General features: G+C 43.2%; 1 protein-coding gene across 1 annotated transcript in view; it reads left to right on the top strand.

The window, feature by feature from the left end:
• Positions 1-17,970, top strand: part of LOC124777344 (serpin B4-like) — a 78,212-nt gene that overhangs the window by 15,515 nt on the left and 44,727 nt on the right. Inside the window, exons 3-4 of the mRNA XM_047252708.1 lie at positions 8,205-8,384; positions 10,564-10,768. Of these exons, the coding sequence (XP_047108664.1) occupies positions 8,205-8,384; positions 10,564-10,768 (385 nt within the window). The remainder of the gene's footprint in view (positions 1-8,204; positions 8,385-10,563; positions 10,769-17,970) is intronic.

The following is a 17,970-nucleotide window of genomic DNA, read 5'->3' on the forward strand; positions in this document are numbered from 1 at the left end:
CTGTGTCATTCACTACAAATAATAACTCGAGTTAAAATTACGATATCAAAGATCGTATTTGCAGTTTCTGAAACTAAAGTATTTCATAGTATAAAGTTCATTTATCAGTTCATTTAAACTGATTAAAAATCTAAGCTCTATGCATTGGTAGCCTTTGTTTAACCATTTGCTGACGTAAATTTTGCTGAGTGAAAGTCCACAATGTAATCAATAATTTTTAATAACTGATTACGTAAAAGTTTTAAACATGGCTGTATAGACGTTGCATTAGAAACACTGTTACCTGCTTCCATCTTGAATTTTTAAGTACAAAATCACTTTAACAGACCGGATTATTAATGAACAATAAATTTGAGAATGAATAAAGTAAATTAGTGCCTTTAGACCTTGGTGTACATAACCACCTAGCCATAACATTTATTTCACAGGATTTAATAACGTGAGTCACAAACATCTTCTTTCCTGTGCCTGCAGAAAGAAACTGTTTAGATATAATTCTTGAGTTGCTCCCGGCGTATTTGATAATCAAAATATCCACGGGTGTGCTGCCGGTCTGTAGTGTCCAACGGGCACAATATTTCGGCGATCATACATGTCGCCTTCATCAGGTGAACTGACGGACTGAGCTCCTGTGAACGTGCCGGCACGGAGATCCGTACGCTATGGCTACTCAGAGGGAACTGGGTTCGGTCGCGGCGGCGGCCGATTTAAATACCCTCCGCCCGCGGCGCGCTCCCTCCGCCGTCCGCGCCCCGCGCCACGGTCGCGCGGTGGAACAGATTGCGACGGCGTCTGAGATGACGTCGGTGTGATGGCTCTGTCCGCCGTGGTCGTCACAACTATACGTTTGCTCGATTTACTCTTGATCAACCCAATCGCTGGTTCCCAAGCCTTGCTAAGATTGTAGCCACAGTCACGGTTTATGAGGTCGTCATTGGTGCGAATTTCGATGGCCTCTCTAACAACGCTGTCCCAGTATCTCGACGTCTGTACCAGAATCCTCGTGCGGTCATACTCCATGGCGTGATTTTCCGACAAACAATGTTCAGTGACCGCCGACTTGCCCGGATACATCAGTCGAGTGTGCCTCTGGTGTTCACGGCAACGATCCTCGACGGTACGCATCGTCTGACCAATATACGACTTGACACGGAATCTGGTACACGCCGGCCTTCTTCAAACCGAGGTCATCTTTGGCGCTCCCCCCCAGTGCACGAGGTTTATTTGGAGGACAAAACACAGTTCCGACCCGGTGTTTCTTCAGAATGCGGGCGATTTTCCCCGAGAGTGCGCCTGTGTATGGAATAAATGCAGTGCCTACCTCCTCCCCTCGTGACTTCATCCATCTCAACAGGTTGTGCTGCAGTGGTTGGGCGGAGAGCACGTTGAATCTGCCACTCTGAGTACCCATTTTTTCGAAATACAGTTCTCAGATGTTCCAATTCCTGGGGTAGACTCTCTGCGTCAGAGATAGTGCGCTCCCTATGTACTAGAGTTTTAAGTACACCATTCCCCTGTGAAGGGTGGTGGCAGCTGTTTGCGTGCAAATACAGATCAGTGTGCGTTGTCTTCCGATACACCCCATGACCTAGGGTGCCGTCAGCCCTTCTCTTGACCAAGACGTCAAGGAAAAGTAATTTACCCTCCATTTCAGTCTCCATAGTGAATTTGATGTTGGGGTGTATGGAGTTTAGATGTGTAAGGAAGTCAAGGAGTTTATCCATACCATGTGGCCAGATGACGAACGTGTCGTCCACGTAACGGAAAAAGCAAGTAGGTTTCCATACGAATGATGACAGGGTTTCCTCCTCGAAGTTCTCCATGTACAAATTCTGTTTGTTTCACAGACAAGGTCGAAGACGCAGACCGTAGGTGTAGCGTCCGATTTTGCACGTAGCAGCCGAAGACGGGAACAGTGCACTTCGTAGCTCAGTATAAAAGTGTTGGCCGCACTTAGCGTAATCAACTAAAATTAATAAATGGAAGAAACTACAATAAGCCCAATCAGTCGCAAAATATCAGGTATTTCTGTGACTGATATGTAAGAAACCTGATCCGATTTTACGCAGTTTCCCGCCACAGCAAAGCACAAATCAAAATATTACAAAATCATTGGCGTTCGATCACAAGTGTGGCTATGAAAGATGGGTAGATAACATTAGTAAATAGGCAAGAGCAGTATGGCTGCATATCGTTGAGGAATATAACAATTAATAAGTTTAAAGGAGACCTATACGCGTCACTGGATGTCAAATGGCTGGTAATGTCACTGATGATTACTGTTTTGATAAAAGCCTACAATGACATTTTCCAGCACGCAGTAAACATCACTGAACGACCCTGTGGCCAAGAGGCATTAATTTTCATGACGACTGCACATAGTTCGTTTTATCCTCTGTTTTCCATTAATGAATGATACTGTAGACTTAAATTTCTAGACACACCTAGTAAGCCACTAGAACTCCAATTATCCGATTATGTAAAAACAGCTAAATGCATTAGCGCGACCAATTACCAGATTGTGTAAAAACAGCTAAATGCATTAGTGCGATTTATCATGCCTGTACTTAAAACACAATCCACACATAGATTAAGCCATTCTGATACCCTTATACTACGCGCCACACACACACACACACACACACACATTCCAACGGGTTATCTCTTCTGACATTTGTGAAGTGCAGCTAATACTCTCTGAGACCTATTGTAGAATATACTATATTTGTGGTTGTGCACACATTCGGCAGCCAGACCAGAAATGGCTCTACCCTAATAACCAGAAACTGAGCTCATGAGCCAGCACTAAGCTGATTAGCAGTATGCACATATACAGATGGTGCTAGTATCGCGTACATAACGTATAAAAGACCTCATAATATTGTCAATTCCGACAACAAAATAATTAAAATCATAAATAACAAGTTTGTAGAAAAATATGCTTTGGTAACGAAGTCTGATAAGGGGATTACCACTCTCATTGCTAGTAAACAAGAATATGTTACAAAAACTTGGTAGTTCTTTGAGAAAAACGATATTTTCGAGCTACATGAGGACCCCACGCCAACTTTGCAGAAAGAAGTCAGAACCGCAATTAACGATGCCAAATCTTTTCTTAAGCCTTTTCGGAAAAAGCAGCTAATCAACATGAATTCTCAATCGCCTAAGTTACGAGCTCAGTTTAAACTCCATAAAAAAGACCAACTGATCCGCCCAATTTCTAGCGGTATGAACAGTGCCTATCACGACGTAGTCAAATTTCTGCAAGACATATTGAAAAAATCGTTCACTTTGCGTAATAATTATTCTGTTTCCAACAGTCAATATTTAGTCGACAAAATTTAAATCGTTCACTGTGACAAAGAAACGAAATTACTTCCTACTGACATTGAAATCTCTTCACAAAGGTGCCAGCACTAGCAACCTAACACATGGTAGAAAAAATTTACGTTCGTTCAAAAAAGACTTGTGTGATGGGAAAATAAAGGATCTTCTCAGTTTACTTCGTATCTTAGTGAAATGTAATTATTTTGAGTTTAAAGGAAAGCTATATCAACAACTAGCTGGCCTTGCAATGGGGAACCCCTTAGCAGGAATCCTTGCAGATGTGTTCATTAATCCCTTAGAAGAAACATTTTTCAGTAATTTCTCAGCATCAGCTGTAGGCATTGTTTCATACGCTAGATACGCTGATCTGAGGTTCGCCGATGACATTGTAATTCTATCAGAGACAGTAAAGGACCTGGAAGAGCAGTTGAACGGAATGGGCAGTCTCTTGAAAGGACGATATAAGATGATCATTAACAAAAGTAAAATGAGGATAATGGAATGTAGTCGAATTAAATAGCGTGATGTTGCGGGAATTAGATTAGGAAATGATACGCTTAAAGTAGTAAAGGAGTTTTGCTATTAGGGGAGCAAAATAACTGTTGATCGTCGAAGTAGAGAGGATATAAACTGTAGACTGGCAGTGGCAAGGAAAGCGTTTCTGAAGAAGAGAAATTTGTTAACATCGAATATAGATTTAAGTGTCAGGAAGTCGTTTCTGAAAGTATTTGTATGGAGTGTAGCCATGTATGGAAGTGAAACATGGACGATAAATAGTGTGGACAAGAAGAGAATAGAAGCTTTCGAAATGTGGTGCTACAGAAGAATGCTGAAGGTAAGGTGGGTTGATCACGTAACTAATGAGGAGGTATTGAATAGAATTTGGGAGAAGAGTTTGAGGCACAACTTGGCAAGAAGAAGGGATCGGTTGGTAAGACATGTTCTGAGGCATCAAGGGATCACCAATTTAGTATTGGAGGGCAGCGTCGCGGGTAAATATCGTAGAGGGAGACAAAGAGATGAATACACTAAGCAGATTCAAAAGGATGTAGGCTGCAGTACGTACTGGGAGATGAAGCAGCTTGCACAAGATAGAGTAGCATGGAGAGCTGCATCAAACCAGTTCAAATGGTTAAAATGGCTCTGAGCACTATGGGACTTAACTTCTTAGGTCATCAGTCCCCTAGAACTCGGAACTACTTAAACCTAACTAACCTAAGGACATCACACACCTCCATACCCGAGGCAGGATTCGAACCTGCAACCGTAGCGGTCGCGCGGTTCCAGACTGTAGCGCCTAGAACCGCTCGGCCACTCCGTCGGGCATCAAACCAGTCCCAGGACTGAAGACAACAACAACAACAACAATGTTTACCGAAAAGCAGTATGCTGTCTTATACAGAGTTTATCATAGTTAGTGGCGTAAATGCGCACAGTTGAATGTTAACGATACCGCAAGCAAAAACACCTGAATAAACGTAGATTCTAAAACGCATACATTTAGAACTAACAGCACGTCTTCATCTTCGATGCTGCAAAACAAATCTCTTCCACTTCAGGTTCTCTCCTTTCATATGTTGAGAGCTGGTCGTATGGACCAAAAGAAGAATATCCATTTTCAGTAAACATGGGCTCTAAAGTGCATGTTTTAAGAGCCAAGAGTGCTTCTTCGGTGGGGACCCTTTAAAACCGTTCGACGAAATTTGAATGTGATTCGAGGCAGCTCTCCTGTTTCGCTACCTTGGGGGGTGGGGGAGGGGTCTTAAAGGGTCCCCTTACCACTTTATTTACTTCTTTGTAATCATGCCACAGTACGGCGCGGAACAAGACGGCTGAAAAAGAATAAACACCCATTGATGTTTCGTATCATTTTCAAATTTCGTTGAATGGTTTAAACGGTCCTTAGTGGCTTCACCCTGTACACTATAGCAAAAAGTGTGATCGCTCTGCACTCCGAAAGGCCAGGAATATATACCATGGGTTTGCAGGGCCACGATAAGACTTGAATTTGTCTGGAGGGGAAGGGGTTGATGTCAGCAGTGTCAGTTTTTCAAGAATGTGACCCTGTTGCTCAATGCACTGCGAGCTGTCTTTTACTACGTTGGAAAGTGTGGAAATGACACATAAAGGTAAGGGATGGCTTCATTGCCACCCTCTATGACACACGCTACGACTTTTCGTGTGTATTCCGAGGGGCGATGTGTCTGAAATTTTATCCTCGGCCACACATAAAGAAAGCTGAGTGATGTTAATACTGGTCGTCAGATTTCTGACCTCCATCGCACAGGAGTCAAAAGAAGGGGTAAAATGTTGGTAAGAGGGGGATTGACAACCTTCCCCATCGTGTAACTGTCCACTGTAGTTTTCTGCAGAACTGTAGTGAAAATTGATGCCAATGTGACATCATTAAGCAACTTTATACTTCACATGAACTTCTGAGCTCTCCTCTTTTACGCATGTTTCGATATCTTGCTGCCTAAAGCCACGACAAGCCCGAGGATGACGTAGCTTTGTAGACACTATTGAATCAAGTTTAAAACTGCTGCGTCCGAATGGGAAACAATTAAGAGGTTTCCAAAAAGTGACGCTTAAATTGTGTTGCGCAGTGTAATTACAAGCATGAAAGAAAAGGCATGCCTTCTCAAGGATCTTCGTCGCTACCGGTTACCCAGAAAATGTGACAAGTGTACGAACTAGGTGAGCTTGAATTCCTGACGGAGAGAGAGCCGAGGCCTTTTAAAAACTGTATATCTGAGCAATAACGTTATTGATCACCTGCCGGATCAGATATGAAGCTTAAGAAACGAATGCTTAACAGCAGAAAAAGAATTCACGAAGAAAAGGCATTGCCTGTTTTCCAAATTTTTGAACAGAAATTTCAAGATTTGAAAGATAACGGTTAAGATTTCGTCGCAGATATACCAAATTATGAAACTCCAAGACTGCATTGTGTAAAGCAAGAACGGTGGCTACTGAGACGACCAAGAACCCTAGCACTAATTCGGAGATTCAACTCAGCGAAGACAGTTTGAAACTAACTGAAGGTAACAGTTTTTTTGAAAACTAACGAAGGATCTGCTCCTGACGAAAGAATCCTGGTGTTCGGTTGTCAAGATGACGCGAAAATCCTGCGTCAAAATGGAACTATTCTTATGGACGGGATATTTGACAGCTGTTCGAAAAAAGACGACTACACGCAGTGCACATTGACATCGGAAGCACAGAAGAAAAGATAAAGACACTTAACGTTTTATTTGCTTTATATCCATACAAAAGTCAAAATACGCCAGAAATGCTTTTTTTCTGGATTGAAAACTAAGATGCCTGGGAGGTCACCGAAACCTGCAGTGTTAGACTTTGAAATGGTTACAGTTAAAGCTATGAAAATAGTGTTTCCGGAAGCATCCTTTTCCGGTTGTAGTTGTCGATTCAAGCTATGTTTGTTGTAGAAAATACAAGAACTGGCACTAAAGGAAGAACATAAGGATGGGGAAGAAGTCAGTGTTTAGCCGCGTGTGGTGCTGCAGTAGCACATCTTCCACCAAACAGTTTTATTAAAGCGTGGGTGGCGATAACGCAGGAAATGCCCAGTGGGGAAGAGTTCATGAAATTCGCGAACTAAATGGTCTATCAGTGAACGGATAAACCCAACACACCTACTGAAATGTTGAATGTTTTCAACCAGCGGCGCAGGACCACGAATGCTGTCAAAGGTTGCCATAGCTCTTCCATAAATCAAAAACGTCCGGATGTATACCTTCTGATAAATAAGCTGAAGGAAGAAGCTGTAAACAATTTGAAATTTAAAAGAATCCATTGGCCAACCTCCTCATAATACAAGAAAAAGATACAAAAAAGCGAATATAGAAATCTATAACGACACGGAGGATTTATGATGATGTTTAATATCTCTGGGTTTCTTACAAAAAGTTGAGTGACAAAAGTGTAAAAATAAAATGAAGGTAAAAGCAAAAAAGCAAAATTTAAACATTCCTGTGTACTAAATAGTAACCACTATTAAACCTGAATAAAAAGGGAAGGTATGTCCTTATTCAAAAACCTCCTCCACTACCCCGGCTTTCTTTGGTGGTTGGAAACACGACGTTGACGTCACGGGTAGCAAAGCCCACGGCTGGAAATCCTACGACAAACTTCGCCAGGCCACCCTCTTACATTAACAGTGCAAAATCCGATAATAAGCATGCCCACCCCTTGTAGGTAAGGGATGCAGGCAAAAGAAAAACGCAACACCGAGAGTCTTCACATTATAAAATTGTTGGCATTGGATGTTTTTCTTCCAGTTCACAATGTATTACATATTTCAGACGCGAAAAGTGTCTGCGTAATGTCTTAAAGGCGGAAAGTAAAATTCACATTTATTTTACAGGTCCCCTCTTGATCACACAAACTCTTACTCTTCACTATTACCGGTTTCGGCCACTGCCATTTTCAGATCACAAAATATTCTGATGTACTATCAACATCAAACTAAACATATAGGTGCATAGTAAGTGCACTTACTATGTACCTACATAACGGAGGAAATGCCAAGTGGGGAAAAGGTCATGTAATTCGCGGACTAAGTGGTCAATCGGTGGACGGATAAACCCGACACACCCACTGAAATGTTGAATGTTTTCAACCAGCGACGCAGAACACCTACTATGTACCTACATGTTTAGTTTGACATTGAAACCACATCAGAATATTTTGTGATCTGAAGATGGCAGTAGCCGAAACCAGTAATAGTGAAATGTAAAAAAAGTTTGAGAGATTGGTCAGACAAACGGACCTGTAAAATAAAGTGCCAAAATGTGGCCACGGAATTCTTTTCAGACTTTGTCTTCAGCTGATAAAATTCACGTATTTGTTTCTAGGTGCTGGCGGAGGAAGAAGGTAACTTGTTCTTCTCGCCATGGAGCATACAAGTAATACTTTCTCTTACATTTCTTGGAGCTGGTGGAAACACGGCGAGAGAGATGGCGAGTGGACTTCGTCTTCCAGAAGATAAAAACACTACTGAGCAAGGTTTCAGTGAAACACTGAGTCAGCTGAAGGTGGGTATGATCATATTCTAAACTCTATGTGCTTGTTGGTAAGGTTCTAACAGAAATCAGAAGTTGAATTTATTTGACATCTGAAACACGAGTAGAGAATACGAGTTCGCACAAAATTTGTACAACACTCCTCATCGTCGTCATCGAGTGCTGTGAGTGTTGGTCCGATGTGTGGTCGCTATCCTAACTCCAATCACGTATTAAACTACTCGTGATTACTTCGAAATGTGATGATATTGCTTTTCTACAAACCTGATACTCTGTTTTCACCTGACTAGATTTTGACACTACGTGAAACAACATCCCATTTGATAGAAATTCCACTGTTATTGGCAAGTTTTGCTCTGTCATAATTTGATAGCAGTACTTGATGGACTTTTTATTCCACTTTATCTTCCTCTTCTGTCAGGCTATTCGACAGCTCTTCTTTGCCATACGGTCTTTTGACGTAATTCTGCCATTTACCTGTCGCTTCATCCGCTCTTCTCAGACGATTCCCATCCATACTTCGGAGATCCACAACAGTTGTTTTATTTCTCAGATGTATCTGTTAACGTTGTAACCCACATTTCAATAGTTTATAAAAATCGGCGCGAGAAATTTCTCGTAGCTACAGTACACTCGCCTCGGGGGAAGCCATCAGCCCTAGAAAGCGACGTTACGCAACGTATCTGTATGTTGCTACCTAATACAATAAATGTTAATAGTTTTAAGTTGATCACTAACTTCCATTTTGTAAAAGAAACTGATGCTATCTCAGGTTTAATAGTTACGGGTCAATAAAATACTGTAGAAGCAGTTGTGGAAGGGATTGGCTTTGGGTTTTCCTCTCGCTAAACAAGGTGACCTTCCGACTCAGGTCCGTGTGCAAACGATGACAAAGACAGATACGGATAGCTTAGGGAGAAGGTGCGGACATGAGTCGAATTCTGTCCTCAAACTAGTGCTACTGAGCATTCAGAATTAGCCGCACGGGGTAGCCGCGCGGTCTTCGGCGCCATGTCACGGTCCGTGCGGTTCTCCCTGTCGGAAGTTCGAGTCCTCCCTCGGGCATGGACGTGTGTGTTGTCCATAGCGAAGTTAGATTAACTAGTGTGTAGTCTTGGGGACCGATGACCTCAGCGGTTTGGTCCCATAAGATCCTGCCACAAATTTCGCATTTCCATTCAGAATTAGTGCGACCACATAACTCAATTAGTGAAAACCAACCGTTATGCAGAGATGGCAATAGACCTTTTGTGTTGGTTATCATGCCAGTGTGGACGTGGAGGGGCTCCACATTAAAAAAAGAAAAAAAAAATCGGAGCAGCAGACCCGAAGACGGCAACGAGACTGTTTATCGAAATATCGTGTAGTCATTACGACGTGATCCGGCCAGACACCCAGGAATTGTACAGTTTTGTTGCTGTTGTTGTTCAGATGAATATTTGCTAACCTTTTGCAGAACAGATGTCAAAGTAAAATACTAGAGCTTTAGAGTTGCATCCCATTTAAAATGTGTAAATTATTGTTCGTACCTCTCCAGGTTAATTGCTGAGCCTTTTGCCTGCCTATCAAAGAGATATCTAGATTCAATAGTAACATTCTAATGCTGTTTTCGAAATGTGATATGTTCATAACATCCCTCACTACCTTGCACAAAAACAATTCATCACCTGTTCTGCATACTGTACGAATCATTTTCATCCAATCTTCCGCGTTCGTCTCGCAGATAGGTGATAAAGTAGATTTTCATAATATCTTTGTGCCTTTGGTAAACTGAATTATATTCCATATTCACCGTTTCGTTCATATAAATGTCCTACTGCACAACCCTTTTTTGAACCAACTCAGACTACATTTAACAACAGATAAATTGAAAAGCTTTTCCTAAACACCTGTGAAACGACATCTAATGGCGCAGGTCTGATGCTTGGCATATTTTTCCACTGATACGATCTCATTTACCGTCCATGTACGGAACATCCAGCTCTTAACAATATTTCACTGTCAGAATAGGTATCCGCTTGCTAGCCTCACCCAAAACCTTTGTGCGAGGTCTAGGAAAGGCTCCCATAGACCACCACTCTCCGCGTACTACCATTTAACGCACTAGAAAGGAGCCTTTCCATGTTTATTGTTGTTAAGGAGAGAGAGTACGCTGGAAGCAATAATTAACGTTCATGCGCATTTGCTTCAGGATGTCAACGACGTCACGCTAAGAGTAGCCAACAAGGTGTTCGTGAAGAACAATTTTGAGATTTATGAGGCGTTCAAGCAGTCTGCTGGGAAATTCATGGCTGGAGTGGAAGAGATGGATTTTGAACAAGGTGGAGCGGCTGAAATAATAAATAGCTGGGTGGAAAAAGTAACAAATGGAAAAATAAAAAACATAATTCCATCTGGTAAGTAACCTCCATAACGTAGTGGTGAGTAAGCTAATCTTTCTGTACTTTTCATATAGGTGGGGAGGGTTATTCGAGTAATGACCCATAGTAGTTATAAGGTAAAAAAAATAAACACACTTGAAAATAAAAATTAATCTCTTAAAGGTGTCAAACTTTAATAACGAAACCAAGTAGTCTTAGCTCTGATGTTTAATTTAGCTACTACCATTAGATTGGGACCTAACGCCAATGGATAAATGCCAATTGTGGTGTAGGAGCACTAGCTCATTCACGTGTATCACTCCACCTTTAATACGTTGACTGACGAATTAAATTTCTGATGTGTATTAACATACTTAGTTTCAAAAAACCCCTATAGTCCTCACGTTTTTACAACTGGACGAATTTGATACCTTCATTCTCGTATTTCAGCTCACCAAAGCCAACCGTAAATATTACATCAAGCGACCATTGACCCAAGACTATTGTTTGAAATTCTGTGGAAGTATGGGCTCTTCGTGCACTATGGGCAGATACGCCATCTTCTAAATTGTACTTACTTTTGAGGGTGCGTTGACTACATGCACAGGGCGTCGTTGGTAGGTAATTTGTTCTAATGTGGTCCGGATAAAATGCGGATATCAGCGATCAGTTTGAAATTCGCAGTACGCTGCTCGTCAAACGTCAGACTTCCAGAAGAACTCGGGGTCTTCGCGATGTTAAGCATTTTCACATGTATGAAGGAAGCAAACCCATTTCAGGCCGAGCTATCACATACGTGACTACCAGCTCATTAAATTCTATCATACTTGGCACTTTGACTTTTCGAGATTTTGGGCAGATCCTTGTTCCACTGATGCTCAGAATTAGAGGGAGGAGATGGGAATTCATGCTCTGGAACGGGCAAGTGGGCAACGAACCCAAATGTAGAATATAAAACATTACTTAGTGGTGCGGTAGGCTATTTCTGACATCTACCAGAAAGTAAACCTGAACTGAAGAATTGTATAAAGCGGTTACGGCATCGATGAATTCAAGCGTGAATAGAAATATTAAAAAAGGTAGGAAGATTTTTCTGTTTAGCAAAAGTGACAAAAAGCAGATTACAGAGTACCTGACGGCTCAACACAAAAGTTTTGTCTCAAGTACAGATAGTGTTGAGGATTAGTGGACAAAGTTCAAAACCATCGTACAATATGCGTTAGGTGAGTATGTGCCAAGCAAGATCGTAAGAGATGGAAAAGAGCCACCGTGGTACAACAACCGAGATAGAAAACTGCTGCAGAAGCAAAGGGAACTTCACAGCAAACATAAACGCAGCCAAAGCCCTGCAGACAAACAAAAATTACGCGAAGCGAAATGTAGTGTGAGGAGGGCTATGCGAGAGGCGTTCAATGAATTCGAAAGTAAAGTTCTATGTACTGACTTGGCAGAAAATCCTAAGAAATTTTCGTCTTATGTCAAAGCGGTAGGTGGATCAAAACAAAATGTCCAGACACTCTGTGACCAAAATGGTACTGAAACAGAGGATGACAGACTAAAGGCCGAAATACTAAATGTCTCTTTCCAAAGCTGTTTCACAGAGGATGACTGCACTGTAGTTCCTTCTCTAGATTGTCGTACAGATCACAAAATGGTATATGACAAAATAGACGACAGAGGGTTAGAGAAACAATTAACATCGCTCAAAAGACGAAAGGCCGCTGGACCTGATGGGATACCAGTTCGATTTTACACAGAGTACGCGAAGGAACTTGCCCCCCTTCTTGCAGCGGTGTACCGTAGGTCTCTAGAAGAGCGTAGCTTTCCAAAGGATTGGAAAAGGGCACAGGTCGTCCCCGTTTTCAAGAAGGGACGTCGAACAGATGTGCAGAACTATAGACCTATATCTCTAACGTTGATCAGTTGTAGAATTTTGGAACACGTATTATGTTCGAGTATAACGACTCTTCTGGAGACTAGAAATCTACTCTGTAGGAATCAGCATGGGTTTCGTAAAAGACGGTCGTGTGAAACCCAGCTCGCGCTATTCGTCCACGAGACTCAGAGGGCCGTAGACACGGGTTCACAGGTAGATGTCGTGCTTCTTGACTTCCGCAAGGCGTTCGATACAGTTCCCCACAGTCGTTTAATGAACAAAGTAAGAGCATGTGGACTATCAGACCTATTGTGTGATTGGATTGAAGAGGTCCTAGATAACAGAACGCAGCATGTCATTCTCAATGGAGAGAAGTCATCTGAAGTAAGAGTGATTTCAGGTGTGTCGCAGGAGAGTGTCGTAGGACCGTTGCTATTCACAATATACATAAATGACCTTGTGGATGACATCGGAAGTTCACTGAGGCTTTTTGCAGAGGAATATGTGGTATATCGAGAGGTTGTAACAATGGAAAATTGTACTGAAATGCAGGAGGATCTGCAGGGAACTGACGCACGGTGCAGGGAATGGCAATTCAATCTCAATGTAGACAAGTGTAATGTGCTGCGAATTCATAGAAAGATAGATCCCTTATCATTTAGCTACAAAATAGCAGGTCAGCAACTGGAAACAGTTAATTCCATAAATTATCTGGGAGCACGCATCAGGAGTGATTTAAAATGGAATGATCATATGAAGTTGATCGTCGGTAAAGCGGATGCCAGACTGAGATTCATTGGAAGAATCCTAAGGAAATGCAATCCGAAAACAAAGGAAGTAGGTTACAGTACGCTTGTTCGCCCACTGCTTGAATACTGCTCAGCAGTGTGGGACCCTTACCAGATAGAGTTGATAGAAGAGATAGAGAAGATCCAACGGAGAGCAGCGCGCTTCGTTACAGGATCATTTAGTAATCCCGAAAGCGTTACGGTGATGATAAACTCCAGTGGAAGACTCTGTAGGAGAGACGCTCAGTAGCTCGGTACGGGCTTTTGTTAAAGTTTCGAGAATATACCTTCACCGAGGAGTCAAGCAGTATATTGCTTCCTCCTACGTATATTTCGCGAAGAGACCATGAGGATAAAATCAGAGAGATTAGAGCCCACAGAGAAGCATACCGACAATCCTTCTTTCCACGAACAATACGAGACTGGAATAGAAGGGAGAACCGATAGAGGTACTCAGGGTACCCTCCGCCACACACCGTCAGGTGGCTTGCGGAGTATGGATGTAGATGTAGAAGTAGATGCGTTAGGGAGTTTCCACAACAATCTTGCGAGTGAGAGAGGTGTGCATGCAGGTGACAGGCAGAAACTGCTACAGTCAAGACTATTGGACAATGCCGCTCCAAGGGATAGGATTGAGAGAATTGAAGCCGTTCATTCAGAAGCTGAGGTACCTGCACGATTTTCATCCTGTAGTTAGTTGCTTATCGGACACAACACGAAAAGATTGAGGAAGTAAGTCAAGGGCATTTGAAGGAGTCTCTATAATTCACTTGCGTGAGGGGATTGTTTCTGTCGTTAAATGCGAAGCTATAGAATCAGTTACCAGCACAGCAGTTTTTATCGAAGAGAGCTGTTGCTAGAAAGAGAAACCCAGCAACACATTGGTCAGAGCAGTAGAATGTTTTATGGAAGACTGCAGTTCTTGGAATCTGAGTCGCGATTGCATTGTGACCCCTTCACTGCGACAAGCGAAGTGGGACTGTGGTTATCGCACGGGACTCGCATACGGGAGGACGACGATTCAAATCCGCGTCTGGCCATCAAGATTCAGGTTTTCAGTGAATTCTCTAAATCGCTCCAGGAAAATGCTGAGGTTGTTCATCCGAGCTTGTGCTCCGTCTCTAATTCTCTTGATGTCGATGGGACGTTAAACAGTTATCTTCTTTCCTTCATTGCGTGACGTAACTAAGTGTAGCCCTCATCAGTTGACGAGTCTGTATGTAAGAGTAGTATGCCGACAGAATGACAACCAGGGGCCACGTGGTGGTTTGTTTCCTTGTGGCAGACTGACCTCTGTACGGAAAGTGCTTTGACAGTGTGTGTTTCATGTCATCCCCGGGGATAGGAAGTCATTGGCTGAGGGACGGAAAATACTGACTGTTGTGGACTGCGTGAGCCTGGAGAGATGGAGAACGAAGTCCATGTTACCTTCACCAGTGAGACTGTAGTACAGTTCCAACGATATGGATAGAACAAGACACAAAGCAAAAAGGGGATTAAGTTGCAAACTTTGGAATGACGGTAGGCATCTGACAGAGGGAGGACATGACGTAATTAAGATATCGAGGCCAGTTGTTCGCAGTGCATACCGGGGACTTTCTCCTGACTATGAGTCCATAGTTTCTTTAGTTTCTTCTGATGTATGATAAAGCTTGGCTGGTTCCATGAAAATGATATTATTTTCTCGAGTAACCTGACTGCTTCGCCAGCTGGAAACATGTATGCAAGGGATATGAAAAACAGGTAAGAGAGCGAAACAACTCTTTCGCTCCATCCATTCAGGACTGCAATTGAGCTGAGGCTAGGTCCACACAAAAAGGTGGATGTATTATTCCATGAGTTGATTATAATTCCTCGGCAAGTATCTCCACAAAAAGTCATGTTTGACATGAACGCTTCGAATGGTGTTTCTCTGTCGCTTACCCAACGTAACATTTCTTTCACTTTCATTTTAAACATTCGTTTAACACATGGGCGAAACACAACCAGACTGATACTCCAGTATTTTCATGCCATTGAGATTCAATGATCAGTCATGGAACTTCTTAGGTGAGATTGTAACACGGTGTACACAGAGCACACACACATGTGTGAACTGTCGCCTTCTTCCAGGCTTTGAAAACGATTGAAACTCTGGCATGAGAACATGGGAGCATAGCACTGACAGGTCCTACAGACGGTTGTAGTAATGTGACTGCAAAACAGGTGGTGATGAGACGGACTCAGGCCAGCCCTAGTTATTCCAGAAGGACTGCGACACGAAAATATTGCAGGTTTGTTTAAATGGTCATGACGAACTGTGGGATGACACCAACAAAAATCCAGGCAGAGATTACAGATGGCCACAAGCCTTAGTGGATTACTGGTAGTTCGTTTGAGATATCATGATGATCATGATGCCATGCATCATTTACTGCTGACACCAGACCGCATTTACGTCTGCATCTATACTCCACTGAAAAACTAATCATCTGCATATCCACTCATTATCATAAATTAAGGATAATTGCAGAATGCGGTGACTCACAACGTGGCACTACACAAAACTGGCGCTAATAGCACAGGCACATAGGGAACACAGACGACACAGATCTGTAAGTCCACGGTATTGGTGATGAGTTGAGAAAACCGTCCCGAAACACATGTTCTACAAAACGCCACTGCTTCCTGCTCATGTACCCCGATATCAATATGGGATATGATCATCACGCATACGTACACAGGCTGCACAATGGGTTGGCATACTCTGGAGCAGCTGCTGGGGTATAGCCTCCCATTCTTGCACCAGTGCCTGTTGGAGTTCCCGAAGTGTCCTAGGGGTTTGGAGACGTGCAGCGATACGTCGACCGAGAGCATCCCAGACGTGCCCGATTCGGTTTACGTCTGGAGAAGAGGCAGGCCACTCCATTCGCCTGATATCTTCTGTTTCAAGGTACTCCTCCACGGTGGCAGCTCGCTGGGGCCGTGCGTTATCATCCATTAGGAGGAAGGGGGGGGGGGGACCCACAGCACCCCTGAAACCGTGGACATACTGGTGCAAAGTGACGTCCCTATACACCTGATCTGTAACAGTTCCTCTGTCAAAGACATGCAGGGGTGTACGTCCACCAATCATAATCCCACCCCACACCATCAAACCACGACCTCCATACAGGTCCCTTTCAAGGACATTAAGGGGTTGGTATCTGGTTCCTGGCTCACTCTAGATGAAAACCCGGCGAGAATCACTGTTCAGACTATACCAGGACTCGTCCGTGAACATAACCCGGGACCACTGTTACAATGACCCTGTACTGTGTTTTTGACACCAGGCTTTACGGGCTCTCCTGTGACCAGGGGTCAGTGGAATGCACCTTGCAAGTCTCTGGGCGAATAAACCACGTCTCTTCAGTCGACTGTAGACTATGTGTCTGGAGACAACTGTTCCAGTGGCTGTGGTAAGGTCCCGAGCAAAGTTACCTGCAGTACTCCGTGGCCGTGTGCGGGCACTGATAGTGAGATATCGGTCTTATTGTGATGTACACTGTGGACGTCCCGTACTGTAGTCCCTGGACACGTTTCCTGTCTGCTGGAATCGTTGCCATAATCTTGAGATCTCACTTTGTGGCACACGGAGGGCCCGTTTTACAATCTTCTGTGTTTGACCAGCCTCCAGTCGCCCTAGTATTCTACCCCTCGTAACGTCATCAATATGTGTTCTTTGAGCCATTTTCAACACACAGTCACCATTAGCACGACTGAAAACGTCTGCATACTTACTCGCTGCATCGTACTCTGACATGCACCAACACACCTCTGCGTACGTGGACTGCTGCCAGCGCCACCGTGCGACGACCGCAGGTCAAATGCACTGTATGGTCATACCCCGAGGTGATTTAGACTCGCAAACCACCCACCACAGCGTTGTTTCACCATGTATCAGCATTACTCTTAATTTACGAGCACGAATGTCCAAGCACGCAGTACACTTCATCCCAATGTGGCGTGTGTGACGTGCCGTCTTCATCGTGCTGCATAGTGTATTTTCAGTTCTGATTCTGCTACGTCAACTTCAAAGCCTACCTCTCTTCTGTTTGTATTACACTGAAAAGGATTCGACACACGAAAGCCTACAGTTCGTCGAATATTATTCTGATTTGTTGTTGCCTGATGGTGTGTTCTGGAACTTCTGTATTTGCCCATATTCTCGTTACCTTCTTCAATACAGTGCTCGCTGAGAACTGACAGGGGTTGACTGGAAATTTATTTAACCAATTAATTACTTTGATTTAAACAATGTAGCACAATGGACAACCTGAAAGGGAGGAAACAGGAAAACCGAAGGCGATAACTGAATGAGACCGCTTGCAGCGTAGTGCGACACGATAAATATTTGCGTGGGGTTCTAATTTAGTTACAGACTCAATCAATGTTATTTCATAGGATAAGTCTGTTCAGGATTGCATTATCCGGTGGGGTCGGGTCACTGAAAGTATCACCGTGAACAACGTGAAGGTATTTCTCGTTCAACGATACAATCTATTATGGGGCTCTGCTCAAACAACAGATGTGAACAAAACATACACGGCACACTT

The sequence above is a fragment of the Schistocerca piceifrons genome, chromosome 2, assembly GCF_021461385.2.
Source record: "Schistocerca piceifrons isolate TAMUIC-IGC-003096 chromosome 2, iqSchPice1.1, whole genome shotgun sequence".
Lineage (NCBI taxonomy): Eukaryota > Metazoa > Arthropoda > Insecta > Orthoptera > Acrididae > Schistocerca > Schistocerca piceifrons.